The 22,438-nt window shown below is 51.8% G+C and overlaps 1 protein-coding gene across 1 annotated transcript; it reads left to right on the forward strand.

The window, feature by feature from the left end:
* Positions 1–12,866: 12,866 nt before the first annotated feature.
* LOC144152194 (uncharacterized) lies at positions 12,867–19,262 on the forward strand. Its single transcript, XM_077683422.1, has 3 exons — positions 12,867–13,189; positions 17,231–17,532; positions 19,107–19,262. Exons 1-2 carry the CDS (start codon positions 13,181–13,183, stop codon positions 17,507–17,509), a joined length of 288 nt encoding a protein of 95 aa, XP_077539548.1. The 5' UTR covers positions 12,867–13,180; the 3' UTR covers positions 17,510–17,532; positions 19,107–19,262.
* Positions 19,263–22,438: the final 3,176 nt, after the last annotated feature.

Below are 22,438 nucleotides of genomic sequence, written 5' to 3' on the forward strand. Positions count from 1 at the left end.
TGAGCACAAACTGGTGGTTGGTGACTACGCAGGGTAACGTAGGAGACGCAAAAGCATCCGTGTGTCTACATTTGAGCGCACGTTATAGATCATTAGGAGTGATCACTTAATCAGTACCCCTCCAACCATGCAAGGCTGTCCGCAAAATATTGGCTGTATATTTTGTTCCGAAACCCCTGTTTTTACACATGTTTAGTATTTTCGTCATGGATATCGGGATAATGGATACCGCTATCGGATATCGCTCCCGGATCGCTCTCGTATGGAGTAACATACAACTATTGAGGGATGGGCTACTATACTTGAAACGAAGGAGCGAACAAGAGAGAGATCGCCAGCCGCCGATGCTGCTTGAATGCAATTATTTATTCTCAAAGCGGTTCAGCTGATTTTGTGTGCACGTTAATTTTAGTCAACCGTTAAGGAGTTCTCTAGCTAACTCGAGAAGATAGCCCATACGTTGCTAAAAAAATCAATTGAGCAGAAGTTCGTTTTTCTAGCTTAAGAGTAATTGGCGAAATTTTGTTATTTCCGGACCAGTCTCACAAGCCATTAATCATACGATGGTACTCTCTGGCGCGAGAAGACGGATTAGTCTTATAGATTTCCGTACTCAAAATCACGCTTTCTTGCTTGTTTTTGGTGGAACTATTTTGAGGAGGTTCACGAAAGCCATCCGGTACGGCACGTTCATGTGCAACCCTTTATATTGACGGAAAAGTGGCCTGCACACGACTACCTGCACTGTCACAACGCTCATTTTATTAATGTAGTGTAACGTTTGGCACAACACACTTGGACATATCGCTTTTTGCTAAATCTTAAAAAAATGCGTGTCTTGAATGAAACAGTGGGGCCTTAGTATTGTTGGACCCTTCGTCTCGGTGGATCTTTCGTCTCGTTGGACATTCAGGCTCGATTGGACCTTCAGAATCGGTGGATCTTTTGTCTCGTTGGACATTCAGGCACGATTGGACCTTCAGGCTCGGCGGATCCTTCGTCTCGTTGGACCTTCAGACTCCGTGGAACTTTCATCTCGTTGGACATTCAGGCTCGATTGGACCTTCAGACTCGGTGGATCTTTCGTCTCGTTAGACATTCAGGCTCGATTGGACCTTCTGACTCGGTGGATCTTTCGTCTCGTTGGGCATTCAGGCTCAATTGGACCTTTCGTCTCGTTGGATTTTTCGTCTCGTTGGATCTTCAGACTCGGTGGATCTTTCGTCTCGTTAGACATTCAGGCTCGATTTGACCTTCTGACTCGGTCGATCTTTCGTCTCGTTGGGCATTCAGGCTCAATTGGACCTTTCGTCTCGTTGGATTTCTCGTCTCGTTGGATCTTCAGACTCGGTGGATCTTTCGTCTCGTTGGACATTCGGTCGGACCTTTCATCTCGTTGGACATTCAGGCTCGCTGATCACGTGACGAATTGCAACTTTCGACTGGTTAGACTTTTCGGCTCGTTGGACCTTTCGTCTCGTTGGACATTCAGGCCACAAGCGGCAGTTATGCTCGGAGGCCCGTCATGTACTCCGCCTTATCAATGACTACGAGCACTTTGCTCCGGAAACAGCGAGGCAGCGACAGCCGTTAGCTAGCTCATTTTCGGAAGAGCTCCTCGCAGCGGCGGGCGGAGGCAATGCGCAGCCAGCCACTCTGTCCTCCCGCGGGAAGCAGCCATTGTGCGGCACCGCGGTACGGAAGAAGGAGCCGGAGCGCGCGCCTCTCGGTTGCGAGGTCTCAGAAATTAACCTTTGTTCAAATTCGGAAATTTTATTTTCCATGCGTTGCGCCTCCGAGCGAAAAACCTGCGGCCGTTCGCTCCGCCGGCTAGGTTAAGCTATACAGGGCCAGGTGCAACATTTTCAACTACGTTTCGGGGAAGCAGAAAGCGAAGAAAAGGGCAATGCGCAACTCAGTCTCTTGTCCGAAAGGGTCACGCGAAAGGGCGGCGTCGAAATTAACCATTGGAGATAAGCGAACTGACAACGACAGGTAAGAAAGATGGACTTAGAGAGAGGTAGGGAAAGAAAGAAAGAAAGAAAGAAAGAAAGAAAGAAAGAAAGGAAAGGAAAGAAGAAAGAAAAAAGTAAAAAAAGAAAGAAAGAAAGAAAGAAAAGAAGAAAGAAAAAGTAAAAAAAAGAAAGAAAGAAAGAAAGACAGAAAGAAAGAAAGAAAGAAAGAAAGAAAGAAACCTACCAATACTAGCAATGTTTGCTTAGGGGTGACGTTGGGCTAGTTGGGTACGCATATTTAACGCATATTTAATACTCACCTACGGGGCAGAAACTTGGAGGCTCACTAAGAGGGGTCAACTTAAATTGAGAACGACTCAGCGGGCAATGGAGCGGAAAATGATAGGCGTAACATTAAGTGACAAGAGGAGAGCGGAGTGGGTCAGAGAGCAAACTGGTGTTAAAGACATATTAGTAGAAATTAAGAAGAAGAAATGGACGTGGGCAGGGCATGTAATGCGAAGGCAAGATAACCGCTGGTCATTAAGGGTAACAGAGTGGATCCCTAGAGAAGGCAAGCGTTGCAGGGGGCGGCAGAAAGTTAGATGGGCAGATGAGATCAAGAAGTTTGCGGGGATAAATTGGTCACAGTTGGCACAGGACCGAGGTAATTGGAGAATAATGGGAGAGGCCTTTGCCCTGCAGTGGGCGTAGATAGGCTGGTGATGATGATGATGATGATGATTTAACGCTAAACAGCAGCGCAAAGACGAGGACGGAAGCAGTGACAAACTAGGGCGCTCTAGTTCGTCAGAATAGGTGACAAGCTAGAGCACTGAAGGGACGGACTAGAGCGCTCTATCTTCCGTCGTCGTCCTTGCGCTGGTTTTAGTGTTAACTAGCAACGTTACATAAACAATGATCAAAACGCTCAAATGTGACGGCTTGCACCAAGTGATCCCGTACGATGTAGCAGCGCGAAGTCGGTAAATATCGCCAGGATATTACCGTCAAAGTTCTAAGCGGTGCCGAGGATATTTTTCCTTTTGCAATTCGATGATGAAACTTTAAAATCCCGCGCTACCGGCTGCATCGCCGTTTATGAGCTCCGGTTGCTCAATAAATTCCACCCCTTGGCGATGGGAACATTGGAATGAGCCGCATGTAAACAGTACACCTTTCCCAGAGGCTCGCGGAATATGCACATCCAGTTTTTGTTGTCCCAGTCTTTTCTTGGGCTGCTGTATTTAATCATGCGCCAGCACGCCCCATTTGCTCTGGTAACATATACATGCATGCCCCTAGAGCCTCTCTCCCTTAGACCCAACAAACCGAAAAACGGAAAAAAGGTCCGGTTTGTGCTCATGTAATTGGTGAGGACGCCGCTAGGTGGCGCAGTCCAGGTTTCATAGCCGCATATCGTGCTCCGTTTTTCTTTGCCCCTGCTTCTGCTGAGGGCCTTGCCCGCCCGCGCAGTTATTACCCTTCGTTTCACGAAGCCTTCAGGATCATCCAGCCACCATCGGGGTCCCGGTCCGACGACGGGGTGGCCCCCCAGGCCCATTCAAAAGTCCGAAGCACCGCGTCGCCTCGCTAAGACTACAGCGTCGCCCTGGCACTCCGGGAATGCAAGACAGCACCAGGCCCCTACAGCCGATCACCACCGACGCTTCGCCGGTCTTCCAAACTCCTGCCTCCGATGCTGCTGCACCTTCTCCCATCACACTCAGTGCTATGGCCGACCCCGCAAGCCAAAATCTTGAAGTCGTCTCTGCAAACGCCGCGATGCCTGCTCCGAACGCTGTGAGTGGCGCCGACAGCGCAGGGCCGACGGCCCCGTTGCGGGCGTCAGCGTTCCTCACCGCAGATTGCGCCGCCATAGCGTCTCCGACGATGACCTTGGCCGCGGAACAAGTCAAGAGCCCTCCTCACCCACCAACCGCGTCGCCGCTGGACGCTGCCGCCGGTACTGGACCTTTCATAGCTACACCTTCTACCGTGTGTTCCGTTACCCAGTCCTTACGTAGTGCTGCCTCCTCCTATGATAGACAAGAACATTCCATTAAGCCCGCCGTGCCTCCGACTGAAGAAGCGTCGGCCGAAATGGATCTCACTCAGCCGCCAGGAGATGACGCTACAACGCAATCTTCGGAAAACGCCTGGACCACTGTTGGCTCCGCCCGTAAACCCGCTTCCACCACCCGATCCCGCACCGAACTGATCACTGTCGGCATCCAACTTCCTCCAGGCACCCTTACTCCCAAGCTACCTCTGTACGACTTGCTCACCGCTATTGCCTCCTCTGCACAACTTTCCTCCCAGACAAGTGAAGAAATCACCCTCCAGGCGAAGCCCCTCAGAGCCTTGTGTTTCTGAAAACTCACTCCCCCCTTACCGCTCACCTCCTACTCTCTCTCTCTCACGTTCGGCTTCATGGTAAGACCATCAGCATCAAACCTTATGCTCGCAGCCCTCCCATCTCCTGCCTTGGTGTCATCCATAACGTCGGCGGCCATTTCACTCCTCCTCAGATTATGCAGGAACTAGAGTCGTATACCACCGATATTCTTGCTGCACGCATGATGGGTAGCACCCAATCAGTTCTCATTACTTCTGCTGGCACCGTAATCCCCCGCTTCGTATATTTCAAACGTGTTGCTTTTCGGTGTCGCCCCCACAAGCCTAAACCTCCCACATGCACCCGCTGTCCCGCTCTGGGACACCGGGCTCACCACTGCCCGCAGCATTGTGCTCCGGCCAAGTGCCGCCGTTGTGCTGCTCCTCTACCACCTGACCCTAGCACCCACGTATGCTCTCAGCCCTGGTGCATTCATTGCAAGGTGAACACTCACCCCTCTCTTGACCCTACCTGCCCCTTCCTCCTCGAAAAGCAACGCGCATGTGCTAAAGCTGCGTTTGAACGCCGCATAGCTTTGCGCCGGGTCACGCAGGACACCCCTTGCCTTCCGTACTCTAAACCTGCATCTGACTCACCGGTCACATCCCAACCGCGCTCGTACGCTGCTAAACTGAAAGGACCGTCGGTGCTAGCGCCCGCTTCCTCCAATGCTACACCCTCACCGTCCTTGAATGAGGAGAACCGTCACTCTTTCGACTTCCGACTCGCGATGCTCGAACGCCAGCTGCGTGAGCAGCAGCGCGTTTCCCAGGAATTGCAACAGCAGATTCAGTCTCTCACCGAAACACTCCAAGCAACCACCACCTGTCTTACCTCCCAACTTGCGCAGCTCAATCAGCACCTTGCCACGCTCACCACAGCTCCCTCTGCAACCCAACTCATGCCTTTGGCAGACTTAGTCGAAAGCACGTCCACCGCCCAGCACACTCGATTGGTTCAGCTCGAAACCTCCATCCTCAAAGTTCTTACCGCGCTGAATGCCCAATCCGAGCAACTTAAGTCCTTTGGTTCCATTGCTATTTCTTTACAAGAATCACTCCCCCCGGCTAAGAAAAAGGAACGTCCTTCTACATCCACCGCTACCTAGATGTCCAGTGCTGAGGGTTTGGAGGTGGTGCAGTGGAACTGCCGAAACTTACGCAATAATAATACGCCTCTCCATCAGTACCTCCTTAACCGCCATTTTCTTCCTCATTTTCTTTTGAAACAAGAGGCCCGTGCCACTAGTGCCATCCCAGGTTACCGCGCCCATCATGCCGCTACAAGCACGCCGCTAGCATCCATTTATGTGCGTGGCGACATGCTCGTGGAACCACTGGACATACCCTGTACCCTTCTCAAATATTTAGTCGGCGTGGTCTATTATGATCCTTCTTCTAAAATCTCACTGGCCCTTCTCTCTTTCTACAACCCGCCTGTAACTTCCTCTTTATTCAGTGCGCTAGGCAAGTTCATTCACTCACTTCCGTCCACCACCAATCTAATCCTTGGGGGTGACTTCAATGCACCTCACACTCTTTGGGGCTACCCGCAGACCCTCACCTTCTCCACTGTCTTGTACAGGAACGCCACCTCACCCTTCTTAATACTCCGGGATCCCCTACCAGAGCCGGCACTACCTCACAGCGGCCCACGACACCCGACCTTACTTTCTCTCGGGGGCCCCTTTCAGTTCAGTGGCGGGTCACAGCGGAAAACCTCCTCAGCGACCATTTTCTGATTCATCTTTCCATATCCGTTTCCCACATCCCGCGACGTCGCCTCGTCACTCACATTGACTGGGACGCCTTCCGCACGGCTCTGGCCTGCCACTCTTTTGAGTCGTATGAGAACTGGACGTCGGGCATTGCCGCTGCGCTTTCGAGCAGCAGTCGTCGTGCTCGCATCCGTCATCCAATCCCCGTCACTTTCTCCGTTTATGATGCCGGCGTAAACGACTGCAGCGCTCCTTCCGCTCCCAACCCCAAAATACTCAGCTCGCTTCCAGAATCACTGCTCTACGAGACGAGATTGTTGCCCACTGCGCTTCCCTCGAACATTCTCGATGGAGTGCTCTCTGCGACAATCTTGGCTCTGCTTTGCACTCACGATCGACATGGTCTCTTTTTAAATCTTTCCTAGGCACTAAGCCCACGCTTGCTCCCACTTTAGCTAAAGCTCTTGCTCAAGGAACAGCCTCCGACCTCTTCAACCAACTAGCCTCTCTTTATCTCCCGCCCCCTCTTACTCCTAGCTATATGGACTACTCAGGTGAACCTAATTCTGATCTGGACCGCCCTTTCACTCTCCGGGAGCTCGAGGCGGCCCTGGTTGGAAATGCTAAGCGTTCTGCTCCTGGAGAAGACGCCATCACATACACGGCTCTCCGCAACCTCCCCGAGAATGCGAAAGAGTTCCTCCTCCAGATTTTTAATCAAGCTTGGGACAGTGGCAGCCTACCTAGCTCCTGGACGTCTTCCCTTATTACCATGATTTCCAAACCTGGAAAACCTCCTTCCATCGCTAACCTTCGGCCTATATCCTTAACGTCATGCGTTGGTAAGACCCTTGAGCGTATGGCTCTGACTCGCCTCTCTGAATTTCTCGAAAAGAGGGACTTCTTCCCTCATTCTCTCATCGGATTCCGTCGCCGTGTCGGCGCTCAGGATATGTTTTTGCTTCTCCAGCACACCTTTCTCTCTTCCACCCCCACCCAAAACCACGCTCTGGCGACCGTCGATGTCCGTAAAGCCTTTGACGGTGTGTGCCATGACCATATCCTGGCACAGCTTCCCGCAATGTCCTGCGGCTCCCGCATGTACTCCTATCTCCGTTCCTTCCTCTCTCACCGAGTGGCTCGCTTTCAAGTCGACTCTCATCTGTCCGACCCCCACCACATCACTCGAGGCACTACTCAGGGTGCTGTTCTTTCCCCCACCCTTTTCAATATTGCTATGACTCCTCTGGCTTCCCAACTATCTGAAATCCCTGATCTTCATCACTTTTTTTACGCCGACGACATCACCCTTTGGTGTTCATCTGGCTCTCCGGGCCATGTGCAGAGCACCCTGCAACGTGGCTTGGATCTCATCGACTCTATTCTCACCGCTGTTGGTCTTTCCCCTGCTCCGGAAAAGTCCGAGCTTCTCCTTCTCAACCGTTCCTCTGACCAGCGTGCCCACAATTCCCTCATCTCTCTCCATATTTCTGGTTCTCCCATTCCTGTCGTCACCAAATGCAATGTTCTTGGTTTTCCTTTGTATGCAGCCAAGAACATACAAGCCCTACACAGCGCCGTCGCGACCTGCCACTCGGTAACCCACCTTCTACGTCGTGTGGTCACTCGACGGGCGGGTCTTCACGAAGCTAATGCCTTCAGGGTTGCTCACGCCCTCGCGCTCAACCAGTTCTTATACTTTATCCCTTACATCTCCTTCACCAACACTCAACTCAATACCCTTGAGACCACCTTGGTGGGACTCTACAAAGCAGCACTGAACCTCCGTATCACCACTTCTACAGATAAGCTTTTTGCCACGGGCCTCTTTCATTCCCTTCGCTCTCTCCTCAATCTCCATCGAGATTCCCAGATTTCTCGGCTCTCCCTTACCCGTCAAGGTCAATGGTTACTGGTTCAGGCAGGTATATCTCCGATTCCCGTCTCCCCCATTACCCCTCCCGACGCAATTTCGGCGCCCAACCTTCGTATTCTCCCTCTCCCGAAACATGTCCCCTGTCCTTCATGCAGGTCGTCGTCATGCGGCCGCGCAGCATCATTTTCCTCTTTTCGCGACCCAGGGAATTGCTTACACAGATGCCTCCTTTGTGGCGCCTCGAGGCTCGTGCGGTTACATTCTGTACCACCCTCACCTTGCTGAAGCAGAAACCCACACTAGTGGCCCGTACCTTCACCCTCCGGAAGCAATTTCTCTTGAGGTTCTCGCTATTGCCCATGCCCTTCAGTCCTTTGCTTCTCTCCCCCCCGTCCCCGAATACACAGTCTTTTCTGACTCCCACGCCGCTATTATACAGATACAAAATCGCTCACTACCTTCTATCCTTCAACAGGAGGTCGAACGAGCGGTCTCCGCTCTACAGCCATCCATCGTTTTCCTCCGTTGGGTCCCTGGACATTCCGGGATTGACGGCAATGAGTTGGCGCATCAACTCGCCCGCGAAACTCTTCACCGGGCACCGTTGATCCCCTGGCCCGGGCCCTCGGAGGACGGTGCGAGGCTCTCCCTTCGCCGTACCACCAAGGAGGTCTACCTTCAGCTCCGTCTTGACAAACGCCTCTACCCGCCTCCTCACCCATCACTCACCGTAACGGAGGCTCGACTCCTCCGGCACATCCAAATGAATGCCCTGATCACTCCCTCCCGCCTTTTCCTCTATCGCTATAGGTCTGACCCCTCTTGTCCCAACTGCCCCACTGCCTACGCTGATTTACCTCATTGCCTATTCTACTGCCCGGTGGCTCAGCTATCCGATTCCTATCCCTCCCCATCCCTTTCCATCACCACCTGGACCGACTGGCTTGGCTCTGAAGGAGAAGAAGAACAGCGCAGACTGGTCGCCCAGGCGGTGGACATGCTCGGCCTGTAACTTCGGCCGAATAAAGGTCTTTTCTCTCTCTCTCTTGGTGACATTGGAAAGCCTGCCACTTAATTAGCCCATTAGTTAGCCCATCTTCACTGACTTAACTCGCACATAAAAGCTGCCTGGCCTTCCCTAAACGCAAGCCTAAGCTTCATGGAACTTCTCAAGGCCCACAGATCAACTCCCGTTCCCTTCAATCCATTTTTGCCGTGCTCCACTGCTCGTGCCATCTACTGGAACCATTTGCTACTTTTGAACTGGGAACACGGCCACAAGGGGGCACCACTAGCGATTTTTTTCACGGCGTATTTTTTATCTGCTCTCACAGAAATCAAGCAGCCGAGTATTTTGAATCAAAAGAACAATGCAAATATGTCTTGCCTTGGGTATGGTTAATGTTTTCTTTTTCCTCAACAGCGTAGACGAGTATAAACGTTGTCACCCGATTTAGTAGTGCAGAGAAGCCATATGAATGTCCCGTTCAAACATTCCTTCAACTCGCTCTATGTGTGCTTGGCACTTGCTCTCCTCCTCGCGGGGTTATGCCCTCTCCACGTCGCTGCGACGGCGTCACCGGAATTCCGAGACGAGACAGTGAAACCACACAGGAGCAGCGCTGCTCCACACGTTTTCACAACTGGGGCGGCTTAATATCTCTAATATTTACATGACAACGTATGCATTCCTGTGAATATGTACGTAAAGCTAGCCCATTTCAGTAGATGAATCCGCAAGCTGTTTTAATAATTTAATCTTCCACAATTTGACTGCCAAGAAGCGCCAGAGAGGAGGTCCGGAACCTGGGCGCTTGAGATCACTGCTGATGTGGGCGTCTTCATTACCTGATGCGCTGAGTTCATCCCCTATATTTTTCTTGACTTCGTCAACAAAGCTGCCTATATATTTGACATACTCGCATGCCTGAATGCACACGCACGCAAGGCATGCACAATTCAAGGTCGAAAGGACTCCGTTGTCGACACGACGCCTTGCTCCACTAACCGCATAGGTGCATGACGTTTGCTCCTGAACGCGTGGAACTCCGAATGACGCAACGAAACCATTTGCCTATCCTTTGTTTCCGAGTGGTCTATTCAAACTAAAAGCTGAGCAAAACGCGTAAGCCGTTCACTCACGCACAAAAGAGTCACAAAGCGCAGTGGACACCGAGGCAAGAGCCGATACCAGCCGGCTATCGGTGCGCGCGAAGGTGTTTGCAGTCCACGGCCGTGACTGGACAGGGTAGGGAGGGGCCGTCGGAAACGCCAATAGGTTGAGCGCGGAACGGCGTCAATGCATGAAAGCTTTCCCAACCGTCGATCCTTTTCTTCGCAATCGCATTGTGCACTTGTCTGGAGCAGGGCACGACAGTTCTTCGGCACGCACAGATGACGGGCCAACTTTTTAAACAAAGCTTGCGTTCACGATTGTTATCACATGGATGCTTGACGCGAAGAACTTCCCTTGGAAGAGGTGGCCGTGGTGCTGCGCCTGAGAGATTATTCGGTGCACCGTGAAATCCTTTCTCGTACGCTTGTGGACAGCGGTTACCGCCTGCCATTATGCCGGGAGCGGGCGGCCACCTTCGCACTTGCGACGGGAAGGCTAAAGAAACAGCGATGGCCTACTACGCGCAAACTGACTCAAATCAAAATCCGCCCTCCGAAAGTCCAAAGTGCAAACTGGTGAAGTCCGAAATCTACTTGAACTCAGCCAAAGTCCAAAGCCAACACCCGCGCTACGAACACAAAGTAAATGCTGAGCGCCCCAAATGCGATGATAGCGCCATCGGATAGACACCAATATCGACCGAATAATCCACCTGTTGCAGGATAAGTTCATTCGCGCTCCTTTGTAAGTCGCCTGCATGAACGCTCATGCTGGACCCTTTCTCGCAAAATGTCAGCTGCAGAAAGTTCCAAGCCTGCTAAATTACCGGCTGGCAAATAGTTATCGAAAAGAACAAAGGTCTGGGAATCGTTTTCTTTCTTCGCTGGCCAACTTGAAACCTAATATTGCGCACTACAGCACGCGTACACCTGAGCTCTGGCATGTACCGCAGCCAAGAGCAATATGGCATGCAGATAAGCGCACTGAACAGTGTTATGTCGGAAAACGTGGATAAAAGCTTCGCGTTGCCCACCAGCACTGTAACGCCACTTCCCTTCGTTGTGAGAAATAGTAGTGGCCATTTATTCTGCCTGTTGTTTCTTTGACATTATGCCGTGTCAGCCTCTGTACATTTATAGCAGTGAAATTTTGGGATTGTAGCATATAGGTGTATTTGTCAGTTGTATTTTTCTTTCACTTTCTTCTCTTTTCTCTCTTTCTCTCTCTTTTCTTCTCTTTGTTAACCGGTGTTTTAGGGGCGAATTCGCTCCTCTTGCTCGGGCCCTGTCCCGTCCCTCATTGCTGCCTTACACGGCAGCATGATGATGATTGTGGCAGGATCCCCCTAGGGATTGGCCAACCAAAGATGGGCCGAAGAGGTCAAAACGTTCAACGCGTTCGTTGCTACCAAACAAGGAGGAGAAGAGGTTGTCGTTCGTCGCCTGCGAGCTCAAGACAGGTGCCGGGGGTACGCGACACAAGACGCTCTGCAGAAGGCGACGGCCAAGGTGTCTAATATGTCCCACACCGAATTCGCCAACTTAACCATAGAGATTCTCATCGTCCCAAACAAGCCCTACATAATCACCACAAACATCGACGTCGTCGACGGGCTTGTCAACGGAGCGGTGAGAAGACTCAAGCTTTGCGAGCGAGGAGTGGTGGTCTTGACGCGGCGGCGCCCGGTTTCGATCCCACGACTCTCTGGCCGCAACGGGAGGTACGTGGCGCTCTTCCCACTGCGCTGCAAACCGAGACGCGAGCATGGCTACGAACGCGCCTTTTGTCCTTCACTCATTCAGATGGTGCGCGCCGTCAAGTAGACCTATAACAACGTGTCGAGTCTTTATATGATGTGTGGGCGAATGTTTCACGGTTTTACCGATAAGCATTTTAGCTTCGCCCCTCTCATCATCATTCACTTCGGGGAGATGGCGGGATTTTTTTGCTCCAGGGCTGCCTGCCAACATGAATTCTAGGGCTAGTCAAGTTTCCTACCCGCAGCAACTTTCACCCCTAAATGTCCTCCATGAGATTCTTCTCCTAGTTTTGTGGCAATTTACGCGAGGGACCCAGGTTCGATTACGGCCGCGTTTTTTGTCTGCTCGTCGGCTCTAGCGTCGCTTCCTGGCCCAGCAGCTTCCTCCTCCCCTCCACTTTGCTGCGCCGAGTTTTGAGCGACCCCGGTCGAGTGTAAACAGCTCCGCTGTCAAGGGCTCCGTCCACTGACTGGTCCAATTTTTCCAATAGATTTATATTCATCGCTTCTTTTCTCATAGGCGTCAAGGCAGCCTAGGAACTACAAAACAGAGCTTTCAACTGTTACATTGTGCAGATGACTCTTGCTTGCATGTTTCTATTAGCACTGGAGGGGGATCAAGTCACGCGCAAAATGCTAGCAACTTGCCAAAATCTCCCTTTGCTTGCATCGCAACTACGAGAACGTCTCATGGCAACGCAACGCGTTACGCTACCACAGCTGCCGTCTGTACAGGCGCAGTTCTTTAATATTTCGCTATTCCACACACGTCGCACGCAGTAAAGGTGCCTCACAAGTTCCCTTCTCCACTGGCTTCTTTTTGTGAGAATGACCGCTAATGGCACTGCAGACGAATAAACGAAAAGAGGCCGCTTCTTTTTTTCTTTTCTTTGCGCACTTTTTCAGAAGAAAAGAGAAATCGTGCTCTGCAACGGTGGTCCTACGACAGCTGTCTGACGTCGCTAGCCCTATTTTTGCACAGGGGAGACGAAAAGAAGACCGAGAGAAAGGAATGCCAGAAGAAGTGGCGGCGTGCCCTTTAGTCGGAAGCGGCCCGCTCCGGCTCTTCCCGACGCCCCCTCACCCGCTGCTTTCACCGGCCCGCTCTCGCTCATTTGCGCCGTGGTCGTTGCGGGCTCTCGTGCGCGAGGAAGAAGGCGACGAAGACGAACTGGCCGACGCGAACTGGACACGCGTCCTGTAGGTGGAGAGGGAACGAGGAAGGGAGTCCTATGTGCGACGCGGGGGTGTGTATAAAAGTCCGGCGCCCCCCTTTCGCGTCACTGACTTCCAACGAGCACCGGCAGCCCCCAGGCAACGTGCACTTCAGGACCCTTGGGTTTCCACAGGCGTACAAACATGAACAGGGTGAGTTGCGTGGCGAGCAATGACGAATTGAGCGAGTAAGGGCCGTTAGGGTTGCACAAAACGGACAGAAACAAATTACCGGGGCCACGGGAGTGAACCAGAGGACATGACGGCCTGACAACCGTTATTCAGGCATGCTACACGAGCTTGTCGAGGAAGCAACATAGTATATGCCATCTGCACTCCGTCCTAAGACCACAAAAATTATTGCTCCTTCCTACCGAGTCAGTTTTGATTGATTGATTGATTGAAGGGTTTAACGCGCCGACGCAACGCAGGCAGTGAGGCGCGGCGTAGTGGAGGGCTCCGAAGTAATTTTGACAACCTGGGGATCTTTAACGTGCGCCGAAATCTCGTACACACGAGCGTTTTTGCATTTCGCCTCCATCAGAAAAGCGGCTGCCGTGGCCGGGAATCTAACCCGCGACCTCGTGCTCAGCAGCGCAACGCCTTAGCCACTGAGCCACCGCTTTTTTTTTTTCTTTATTAACCACTGAGCCACGGGCGTGTTTGCTTTTCGCCTCCATCAGAAAAGCGGCCGCCGCGGCCGGGAATCGAACCCGCGACCTCGTGCTCAGCAGCGCAACGCCTTAGCCACTGAGCCACCGCTTTTTTTTTCTTTATTAACTGAGCCACCGCGGCGGGTGTCCTACCGAGTTGGGGCGTTTTCTAGAGGTATGCGAAATTGTTCCCGTCTATCAAATGAATGCAGAAGGAAGTGGTGAGGGGAAGGGGGGTGGGGGGGGGGGTCCCCTCCCTTCTCCAAAAGCCACCGCTAGAAGTGCCTGTTCATCGCTGCACAGCGAAGGCTGGATGAATCTGGATGAACAGAGAACTACCATCTTCAGCGCGGTCTGCCGATAATCGCTGTCTCTGGGAATTTTGGAATGCAAGAATGCCTAGAGTAATTGAGCAATGTTATAGCGCGTGAGAAATCGCCCGCTAGTATTCTTTGTGCTCTGGCAATCGTATATAGGGGCATCTGTCTGTTCCGACCACGTACTGCTTGTGCGAGGCAAAGAGTCGTTGAAAACCGCATTTTGCGCATTCAAAGAGCGCTTTTCGTCCAACGGCCTGCACAACGCAGTCGTTGTACAAGACTAGGTTAGGCGCAGTTACCAGAGGGTCAGTAAAAAGACGGGACGAGCTCCCGTCCTGTCGCTTCACTGACTTTGTCGTAAATGCGCTAACTCCTCTCCTATAGTGATGAACCAATCCGCCCAACAATCATGTCAATAACACGTTTTGTTTTGTCGCTGTACATGTTCGGGATAGGTACACATCCTCCGTTAAGCATCGGGCTCATGGATTCATCATGTCGTAGTTGGAGAGTTCTGCCAACGCCGAGTTGGCAGTACGGACGACAGTGGATGCGTTTCGATGATCAGCCAGTCTGGAAGCGCCCCTGCGCGGGAATTTCGGTTTTTGTTAGGAAGCGAGAGCAGTGGTGAACCAGACGCCCCAAATTTGCTTACCCTGCGTCATTGCCTTTCGCCACGCAGTGTGGCCAGCCTTGGAATCACGTTGTGCAGGTAAACTTGGCAAACAATGAAGATACTTTGGGAGGTGTAAAGCGTGTATAGAACAAGCTTCTGTAGCAAGCGTCGGGATGTAGCCTTTATCTATGATTGTCTTGATAACCTATTGTTGTGATAAATGCTATTAGATTTCTGCCTAAACGAGAGAAAAAATGTCTCCTAGATGCGTCGCAAGCTATGCAGTTATCTTGGTGTTTCTCCATAGCTTTCGACTTAATTAGTGGGAGACGCGTATGAAAAAATCACAGCCCCTTCCTTAAGATAGCGGTTCAAACGCGAAGCTTTCTCCCGTGCAACCTCAGTCAAAGCCCAATATCCAAACTGCTTCGACCATGTCGGAATGGTGCAATCTTTTAGACGTCCGCCTCACAAGGCGGGATTCCATTCGGACAACCGGGACTGTCCTTTTTTTTTTCGAGGAGCCCGATGGCGCGAAGTTGGCTTTGTTGGGCGTTTCGCGCGACGAGCGACGCCGTCAGTGAGGCATAGAAAGCTTCGACTCCGTGTTAGGCATCATTCACACAGCCGTTTTTCACCCCGTCACGTCACCGTCTTCCGTCATGGGCGACGGTTTCTCGAGCGATTTATCGCCGAAAACGGTGCGACGATGACGGGAAGCCGAGCTCCACGTTTCCGTTCAGTACTCGCGACGGGACCAAGCCCCGTGGTTAACCAGCCAACCGGAAAACAAATTTTTACGGCTAAATTTAGCGGAAAGTGAGCGAACGTAAAAATCGAAGCCATTTTCTTTACTTTTCTGATTAAGCACGCTCAATTCTAGACTAAACTGATCACTAGGCTGACGACCCTGTACTCTGACGGAAAGCTCCAGTACGAACGCTACTCCGTTACGTCTCTGTCGCAGTTTTATGTCGTGACGGTGCCGTGACGGAGAAGGTGACGGCTGTGTGAACTAGGGCTTACAAGGAGCTTACATTTGGGTTCCGTAGGCCGCGCAAGAGTATGATCGGCACGCCTGCCACGATCAGTTATAGAAGGTGAAGTCAAGTAGCCCTTCGTGCCATCCGGCAACACAGAAGGTGACCCCGCAGCGACGTCCCAGTCAAGTACAACAGTGACAGCTCGCCCTCTCACAAGTTAGCTCCTGTGAGCAGGCTGCTGCCGCGGGACGAGCTGTGAACAATTACCTTCGTTTTAGGGAGTCACAAAAGCAGCTCATGTGTGTTCATTGCTGCCCCGTCAATCGAAGGTCGCTGAAGCCGTGGCGCTCTGCAAATTAGCCGCGTGACTGCGCGGTATTTTCAATGCGCCCGGCCTTCCCACGCAATCACTCGTGGGCAGGACATGGTCTGCTGTTCAACTCAGCCGAACACTCCCTCTCCCTCTGCTGCCGCTGTGGCCATAGAGTTTCTTACATTACACACTAGAGAGGAATCTGTCGCTAGCGTCTACGCGGCTCACATCAAGGCCGTCTGTGTCGTCATGAACCGCCATTATACATCGCGCTCGCCTTAGTTTCATCATTGGCTTGGATTGAAACGTTTTAGTGACCGCAAATTTAAACAAAGTGCCACAAAAACGCGAAGAATAGTGTGCAATTATGTAAAATAAAAACAGGCTGTTTTAAAACTAAGAAAAAAGGAAGTAAAGCGCATTTTTGCCGGAAAGATTGGGCCTGCAATTCCGCATACCAAGGTTGTAGTTACGAACAAGGTTAATATTTGTGGCGGGAGGGGGGGGGGACTCTTTTAGAGCCTCTGATTTTATTAATTTTACCATTATTGCAAATATTAGGTTGCTTGAAGAGTTTGGAAAGTTTTTTGAGCGTACCTATTAAAACGTTGCCTTCGTTGTGAACCGGTGCACCGACCGCCAACTAGTTTAACAAGAAAAAAGAAAACGTGGCGTTAAGCAGTCGTGCGCACGATGAAAAGATAGGACGCATACAAGCGCCCGTATCTGTCGTTTTCCAGTGGTCGTATCTTGTCTTCGTCGAAGTACGTTTTGTTTCGTCTTTTCGTAGGCTACAAATTTCGCGGCTGCATATTACCCACTCAGTCATGCGTCCTTTGACTGCGGCATGAGCAACATCAGGTGCGATCACGCACTGCCTCCTGTTTCACCGAAAACGGCTACCACTGAACAGGGAGGATTTCGGCTTCCTTGTAGCTCGTAAACGTGTTAATGCATAGCGAAGAAAGCAACCCCCCCCCCCCCCAAAAAAAAAAAAAAAAAAAAAACGATTAAGAATCCAATTGTCATGCCAAGCCCAAGCCAAAAAGGGGGGTCTTCCCATGAACCCCCATGACGACATGGCTTACAAGGCGCAGTTTCCTCTCTAGTATTCGTACTAAGAAACTCTATGGCTGTGGCGAAGCGATTCATTGCGTGAACGTGTCAGGAGCGTTTTCATCGGCAGTCCTCCGCCTGCAGGCGGAGAACTGCCGATGTGCGGAGGAAAGTGGTTTGAAATTGCGGTTGGAAAGTGCGGCGGAAAGTGCGGTGGCCGTCGTCGCTTCAGCTTTCCCCCTCACCCCGGCAGGTGGTCTCCAGCGGCCTGCTCCTGGCGCTGTGCGCCGTGTGTGCCGTGAGCGCGGGCTACCCGGCGCTGCTGCCGTACGGCTACGGCGCCCACTACGGCACGGCGCCCCTGGTGGTGGCACCCAAGGTGGTGGCCCCGGTGTACACCCCGGTGGTAGCCAAGGTGCCCACGGCCGTCAGCTACTCCTACTTCCACTCGGTGCACCCGCCCCCGGTGATCAAGCTCCACGCCGCGCCACTGCTGAAGCTGCACCCGTACGCGCCCCTCTACCACCGCTGAGGCCGCGCGCACAGCAGCTGCGGGTGAGAACCTCGAGCGGCCGATCGGTGCTGGTGTCCGCCACGGAAAGGGGCCGCGGCGTTTGTAGAAGCTCAGTGCATCGGCACATTGCCAGAAAATATAGCCTAATGCGCCAGCCCTGGCGCCCTACGCATGCCGTAACAGACAAACGTGACCGCACGCGGCGAGCAGAACCCTAGCCACGCACAGCCATGACTCTGGGCAGGAAGGCTGTGGCGTCAAGTGTAACCAGCGTGCCTTCCGTCGTAAATGCGAAGAAACAAAAGCGGAGAAAGTGATCCAAACCAGACGGGTGGAAGTAAAGAAGCGTCGCCCGGCAAAGTTACAATGCTTTCGCTTTCGAAGCACTTGGCACATTTTATGAGTCCGAAGAATTTTGTCCTCATTTTGCAGCGAAAGGTGTCCATGGCCCTGTCGTCATCCGCCCGAGAACACGATATGCTTTACTGCAAAGCCAGCACTAACAGCCAGCACGCCCCCGTGTGTACGTCCTCATCTTTGTGGTGAAGCTAATTAGTGTACATCGAAGGCTAACAGGTCTCTTCTTCGGTAACGCCAACTGTGCAGCGATCGCTAAGTTTAAGCAAAGCCGACTCGCAGGCATGTTCGTGTCTGTGCGTGCGTACCTTACCGGTCAATTTATTTCCCAGTAAACACGGATAATGGTTGCCGCAGTAGCTTGACGAAGGCCGGGGAATCGCTAAGAAGTTCAGAGCACAGTGAGTAACGCAACACATGGACTTGAAAGAGGTGCAGAGTTGTAGGAGCTCCTCATTTTATAGTATTGTGCACCAGAGCTCAAGTTTACACCTTGCAAAATCGCAGTACTTCAATCGTGAAAATAATAAAAATAACAAAAATTACGTACTTCGGATTCAAAAGCCTGCCGATAGTTATTGAAAGGTGTTTTCGGCTAAATCGCAGTTGCACCTCCGTCTTCCCTTTCGCTTCTTGGTCATCTAGAGCGATTCGCTTCAACCGCCTTCGTTTCTGCTACGCCGTGTTTGCCCCTCTTTCCTGGGTTTCGCTTCTTTGTCTTGCGACGCGAACTGCGTCAGTGCGAAGACTGGCGCACGTCGAACCTTCTCTACGGTTCTGCGTGGCTGGTATTCTGGAATACGTGACGGCCGACAATAATACCCCCTTTCCAATATTAATCGCTTGACAAGAAAAAAAGCAACGCGAAAACAAGAATGAGCCACCCGAATAAACGACTCTACAGACTTTGGTTCCTAAGTAAAACCTAAAAGTCTCGAATAGTTTATAATGATGAAGCGGGGTCATGTTTGTGCTCAAATGTATTCGAAACAAGGGCATGTTTGAAGCAATCACTTATAATTTCGGCAGTCCTTGTTCATAACTTTGTGTTGGCGTTAAATATTATTGGCTGTGAAGCTGTTATGACCCGCGGTTTTTCGAAGTTGTGCATCCGGCTATTTTTTTTTAAATTTTGCTTCGTGGCAAAAACTCCCCATTCGTGGGCTCCTTCAGTGCCCTTTTCCATTCAGTTTTCGTGGCCCTCCCCGGAGAGGCTTCAAGACAGAGCCGTTCTAAGGCACCTCCTACTCGTTTGCAGCGACTGGATGCGACGCCCAGATGCAGGGTCCCTCGAGCAGGCCGTGCTTCCACACCCGTTGCCCAGCTCAACGACGCATGGTCGGCGGACACCCGACATTTCAAGGTCATCGAGGTCGGCTTATCAGCGCGTCGATGATGTACAAATGGACCAATAAACGCCTTCATTCCAAAGGACTCAACTGCGGTATTCCTTCGTCTCTGCCGCAACCGCGCATTGATTTGCTGATAGTGAGTGCGGATGGAAGGAAGGAAGGAAGGAAGCGAACTTTATTTTCCAAAGCACCCCTAGTCCAGGGCGCCGGATGGAGCAAGTGCTGTATTTAACATTATGACTATAACCCGCCGCGGTGGCTCAGTGGCTAAGGCGTTGCGCTGCTGAGCACGAGGTCGCGGGTTCGATTCCCGGCCGCGGCGGCCGCTTTTCTGCTGGAGGCGAAAAGCAAAAACGCCCGTGTGTACGAGATTTCGGCGCACGTTAAAGATCCCCAGGTGGTCAAAATTAATCCGGAGCCCTCCACTACGGCGCGCCTCATCGCCTGTGTTGCGTCGGCGCGTTAATCCCTACAATCAATCAATCAACATTATGACTATATGTGTAGCGCTATTCATTCTTCGTAACAAAAATCTCTTCCCGTGCACGCTACCGCATTTGTAGAATGCTGGGAAGGCTGAAAAAATAGAAAGAACTATCCTGGCTGAACGCCTCGAAACACAATTGTCACGAAGCGAAAAATAAAAGAGAGGGTGAGGGCACCGGCGTTTCGTTCCAATTAAGTCGATCCCGGATATATCGAACTCTAAGGGGATCGCAAAATACTTAGGTATATCGATAATTCGATATATAAACTATTTCCTTTGCATTGGATTTCAAAGGAGATGTTTGGACTGTTCGATAAATGCAATAATTAGATATATCTGGGTTCGATATATGCGGGATTGACTGTATTTAGATTTATTGACACACCACACAGCGCAGTGTGGTGTGTCTTCTTCTGTTGCTCCGTCATTGTAGGGCAATTTTTTTTCTTCATCACGAACGGGGGATTTTTGAGACAAGTGTGAGCCCCATACGTTTCACGGATAATTTGTAAACAATTTTCGAAGATGGTCTTTCTCAGCCGATGAGCGCGACGCCACAGCGAGCCGATCGCGGCTGACGCAACGGCGGTCGCGGCTGACGCAACGGCGAGGCGCCCCCTAATTCGCCGGATCGTCGGCCGCTGGCAACGTCACTGCCATTGGCTTCCGGCTGCTCTTCCTCCTTCCTGCGCGATCCCGAGGCAAGCGGGTCCGCAGCGATTGACGCGTGTCTAGGCGCAGGAATGTAGCTAGCGCAGAACGGAAGTCGAGCGGCGCAATTTCACATGGCTATTCCCAGTGTTTCCAGCTGCTTTGAACGCAGCAGAGAGGGAGGAGGAATCGATCGGCAAGGGGGGAGAGGTGCATTTAATTGCTTCTTGCGCAGCTAATACTGAATAATAATTCCAACGGCATTGCATCGCTATATTGGTGCTACGCGACAATACAGGCCTTTTGTAACTTTTACAAAAGGCTTTTCTGGGTCCCTTTAATCTGAAGAGGTGATATTGATAAGAAGCTCTTCACTCGGGAGGGATTCCAAGCGACTGGGCGAGGTAGAATTTGAGCGAAAACGGCCGCGGCTACATGTTCAGCGGTGGCGGCGGATTTCGGTCGTTTTAGAGCGGAGAACTTTGGTAGTCATTACATGGCTTTCGCGGGGGAAGAGGGGGGGGGGAGGAGGAGGGGCGTCTGTTGATGTTGGTGTAACCGAATAAGCAAACGCAGCAGCGACGGCAGAAAGAAAATGGAGAGGACCGCCTGGCGAAGGGTGAGGAGGAGGGCGGCACGCGCGGCTCTCTCTCACGGCCTCAACCTAACACTTGCTTCATGCATCGCCGCCAAGGAGCGCCATCCTCCTCGAACTTTCCGCAGACGCTGTTCCGTTCGCGGCTAATCCAAACCACGTGACATTTGCGCGGGACGTTGTGGGGATCGCGACTTTCACGCGTACCCCCCCCCCCCCTCTCTTCTGGCTAGCTTTCCATCGCGGCCGGCGTTGCACAGCGCGCCTCGCTCACGCGATGGGAGCGGGCGAGCAAGCGTAGCGTTGGTTGTCGCCGGGGTGGAGTGGACCCTTTTCCCCTCTGCATTAAGGGTGATTTCTTCTTCGTCCGGCAAGTCGGACCCGACATGTCGGGTCCTACTTGTCGGCCCGACACGCGAGTTTGTGTCGGGCGGCCGTTTTCTTTTGCGTTCGGGAGCAGGACCCCGACAGCAGTGTCGGGCCAAACACGTCACTTGAATCGAATATTGTGATTGGTTCGTCCGACCTTATAGTACTTTTTGTTTACGCTCAAACAGCTATTGCGGTAATTTGCGAAAATTTGAGTTTATTTCCCTCAGCATGGCGCGAATGTTGATCTCGCTAGACTTATCAGCCAGCAGCCGTAACGTTTATGTAGACGCAAGCGCGTTGGAGAGCTTACCATAAACCGGTGCATGCCCGGCGATGCTGCAGCTTGGCTCGGGCAGGGTCACTCTGGCTCGGCTTATGAAGCGGCGACGGCGCAAAATATATTCTTCCCGCTTTTCCGAATCTCATGCGGCAAGACTGTTCTTTGAAGCATAACCGCTCTCCCAGCGATGTAACATGCGTCCACGTACGTAGCAGCGCTCTATGATTACGCAGAAACAAGCTCTCGATCGTTCAGCGCATCGCATTCTGATACGGTGCGCACAGGCTGTCTATTTGCGTCGTTGCGGCAAATGTTAGCGCTTCTTTCGTCAAGTGCAATGAGCGCTGGTATTTTAAATTCTGCGACGCAGGGTACACAATTTTGGTATGGGAATATCGGCAGCATAGTTGTTACCTTAACATCATGTCCGCATCTCTTAAACACATATTTACGTACTCATTTTGCGATTACGCGCCTGTGGAACTGCGGCAGCCAGCGATCGTACTTAGTAACTGGCAAAAACCGGAATAGTTCCACCGACCGGCGCCGCAGTGTTTTCTTTTTTTTTTAATGGCGATGCCGGCTTTGATCTTTGTGTTCTACAACGAGATTACCTTTTCTAGATGACTGTACGAAGGCTCCCATCCAGGTCAACAGTTTTACTTAGTAAATAACTTCCACACAAAACACAGCTAGGCACATTTAAAGCTTTGCTGCATGTTTCAAGTACATTTGTTTACAGCTAATTATGCTGGCTCCGACACTACAGATTTTGTTTGAAAATTAGCACAGGCTTCGAACCTGGTCCGGGGTTTTTAAAAACAGGCGTCCATACACGTCTGCATTTGGTGGC

This window comes from Haemaphysalis longicornis, unplaced genomic scaffold (genome assembly GCF_048455015.1).
Source record: "Haemaphysalis longicornis isolate Haplotype H1 unplaced genomic scaffold, Haemaphysalis longicornis Haplotype H1 scaffold_9, whole genome shotgun sequence".
Taxonomy (NCBI): domain Eukaryota; kingdom Metazoa; phylum Arthropoda; class Arachnida; order Ixodida; family Ixodidae; genus Haemaphysalis; species Haemaphysalis longicornis.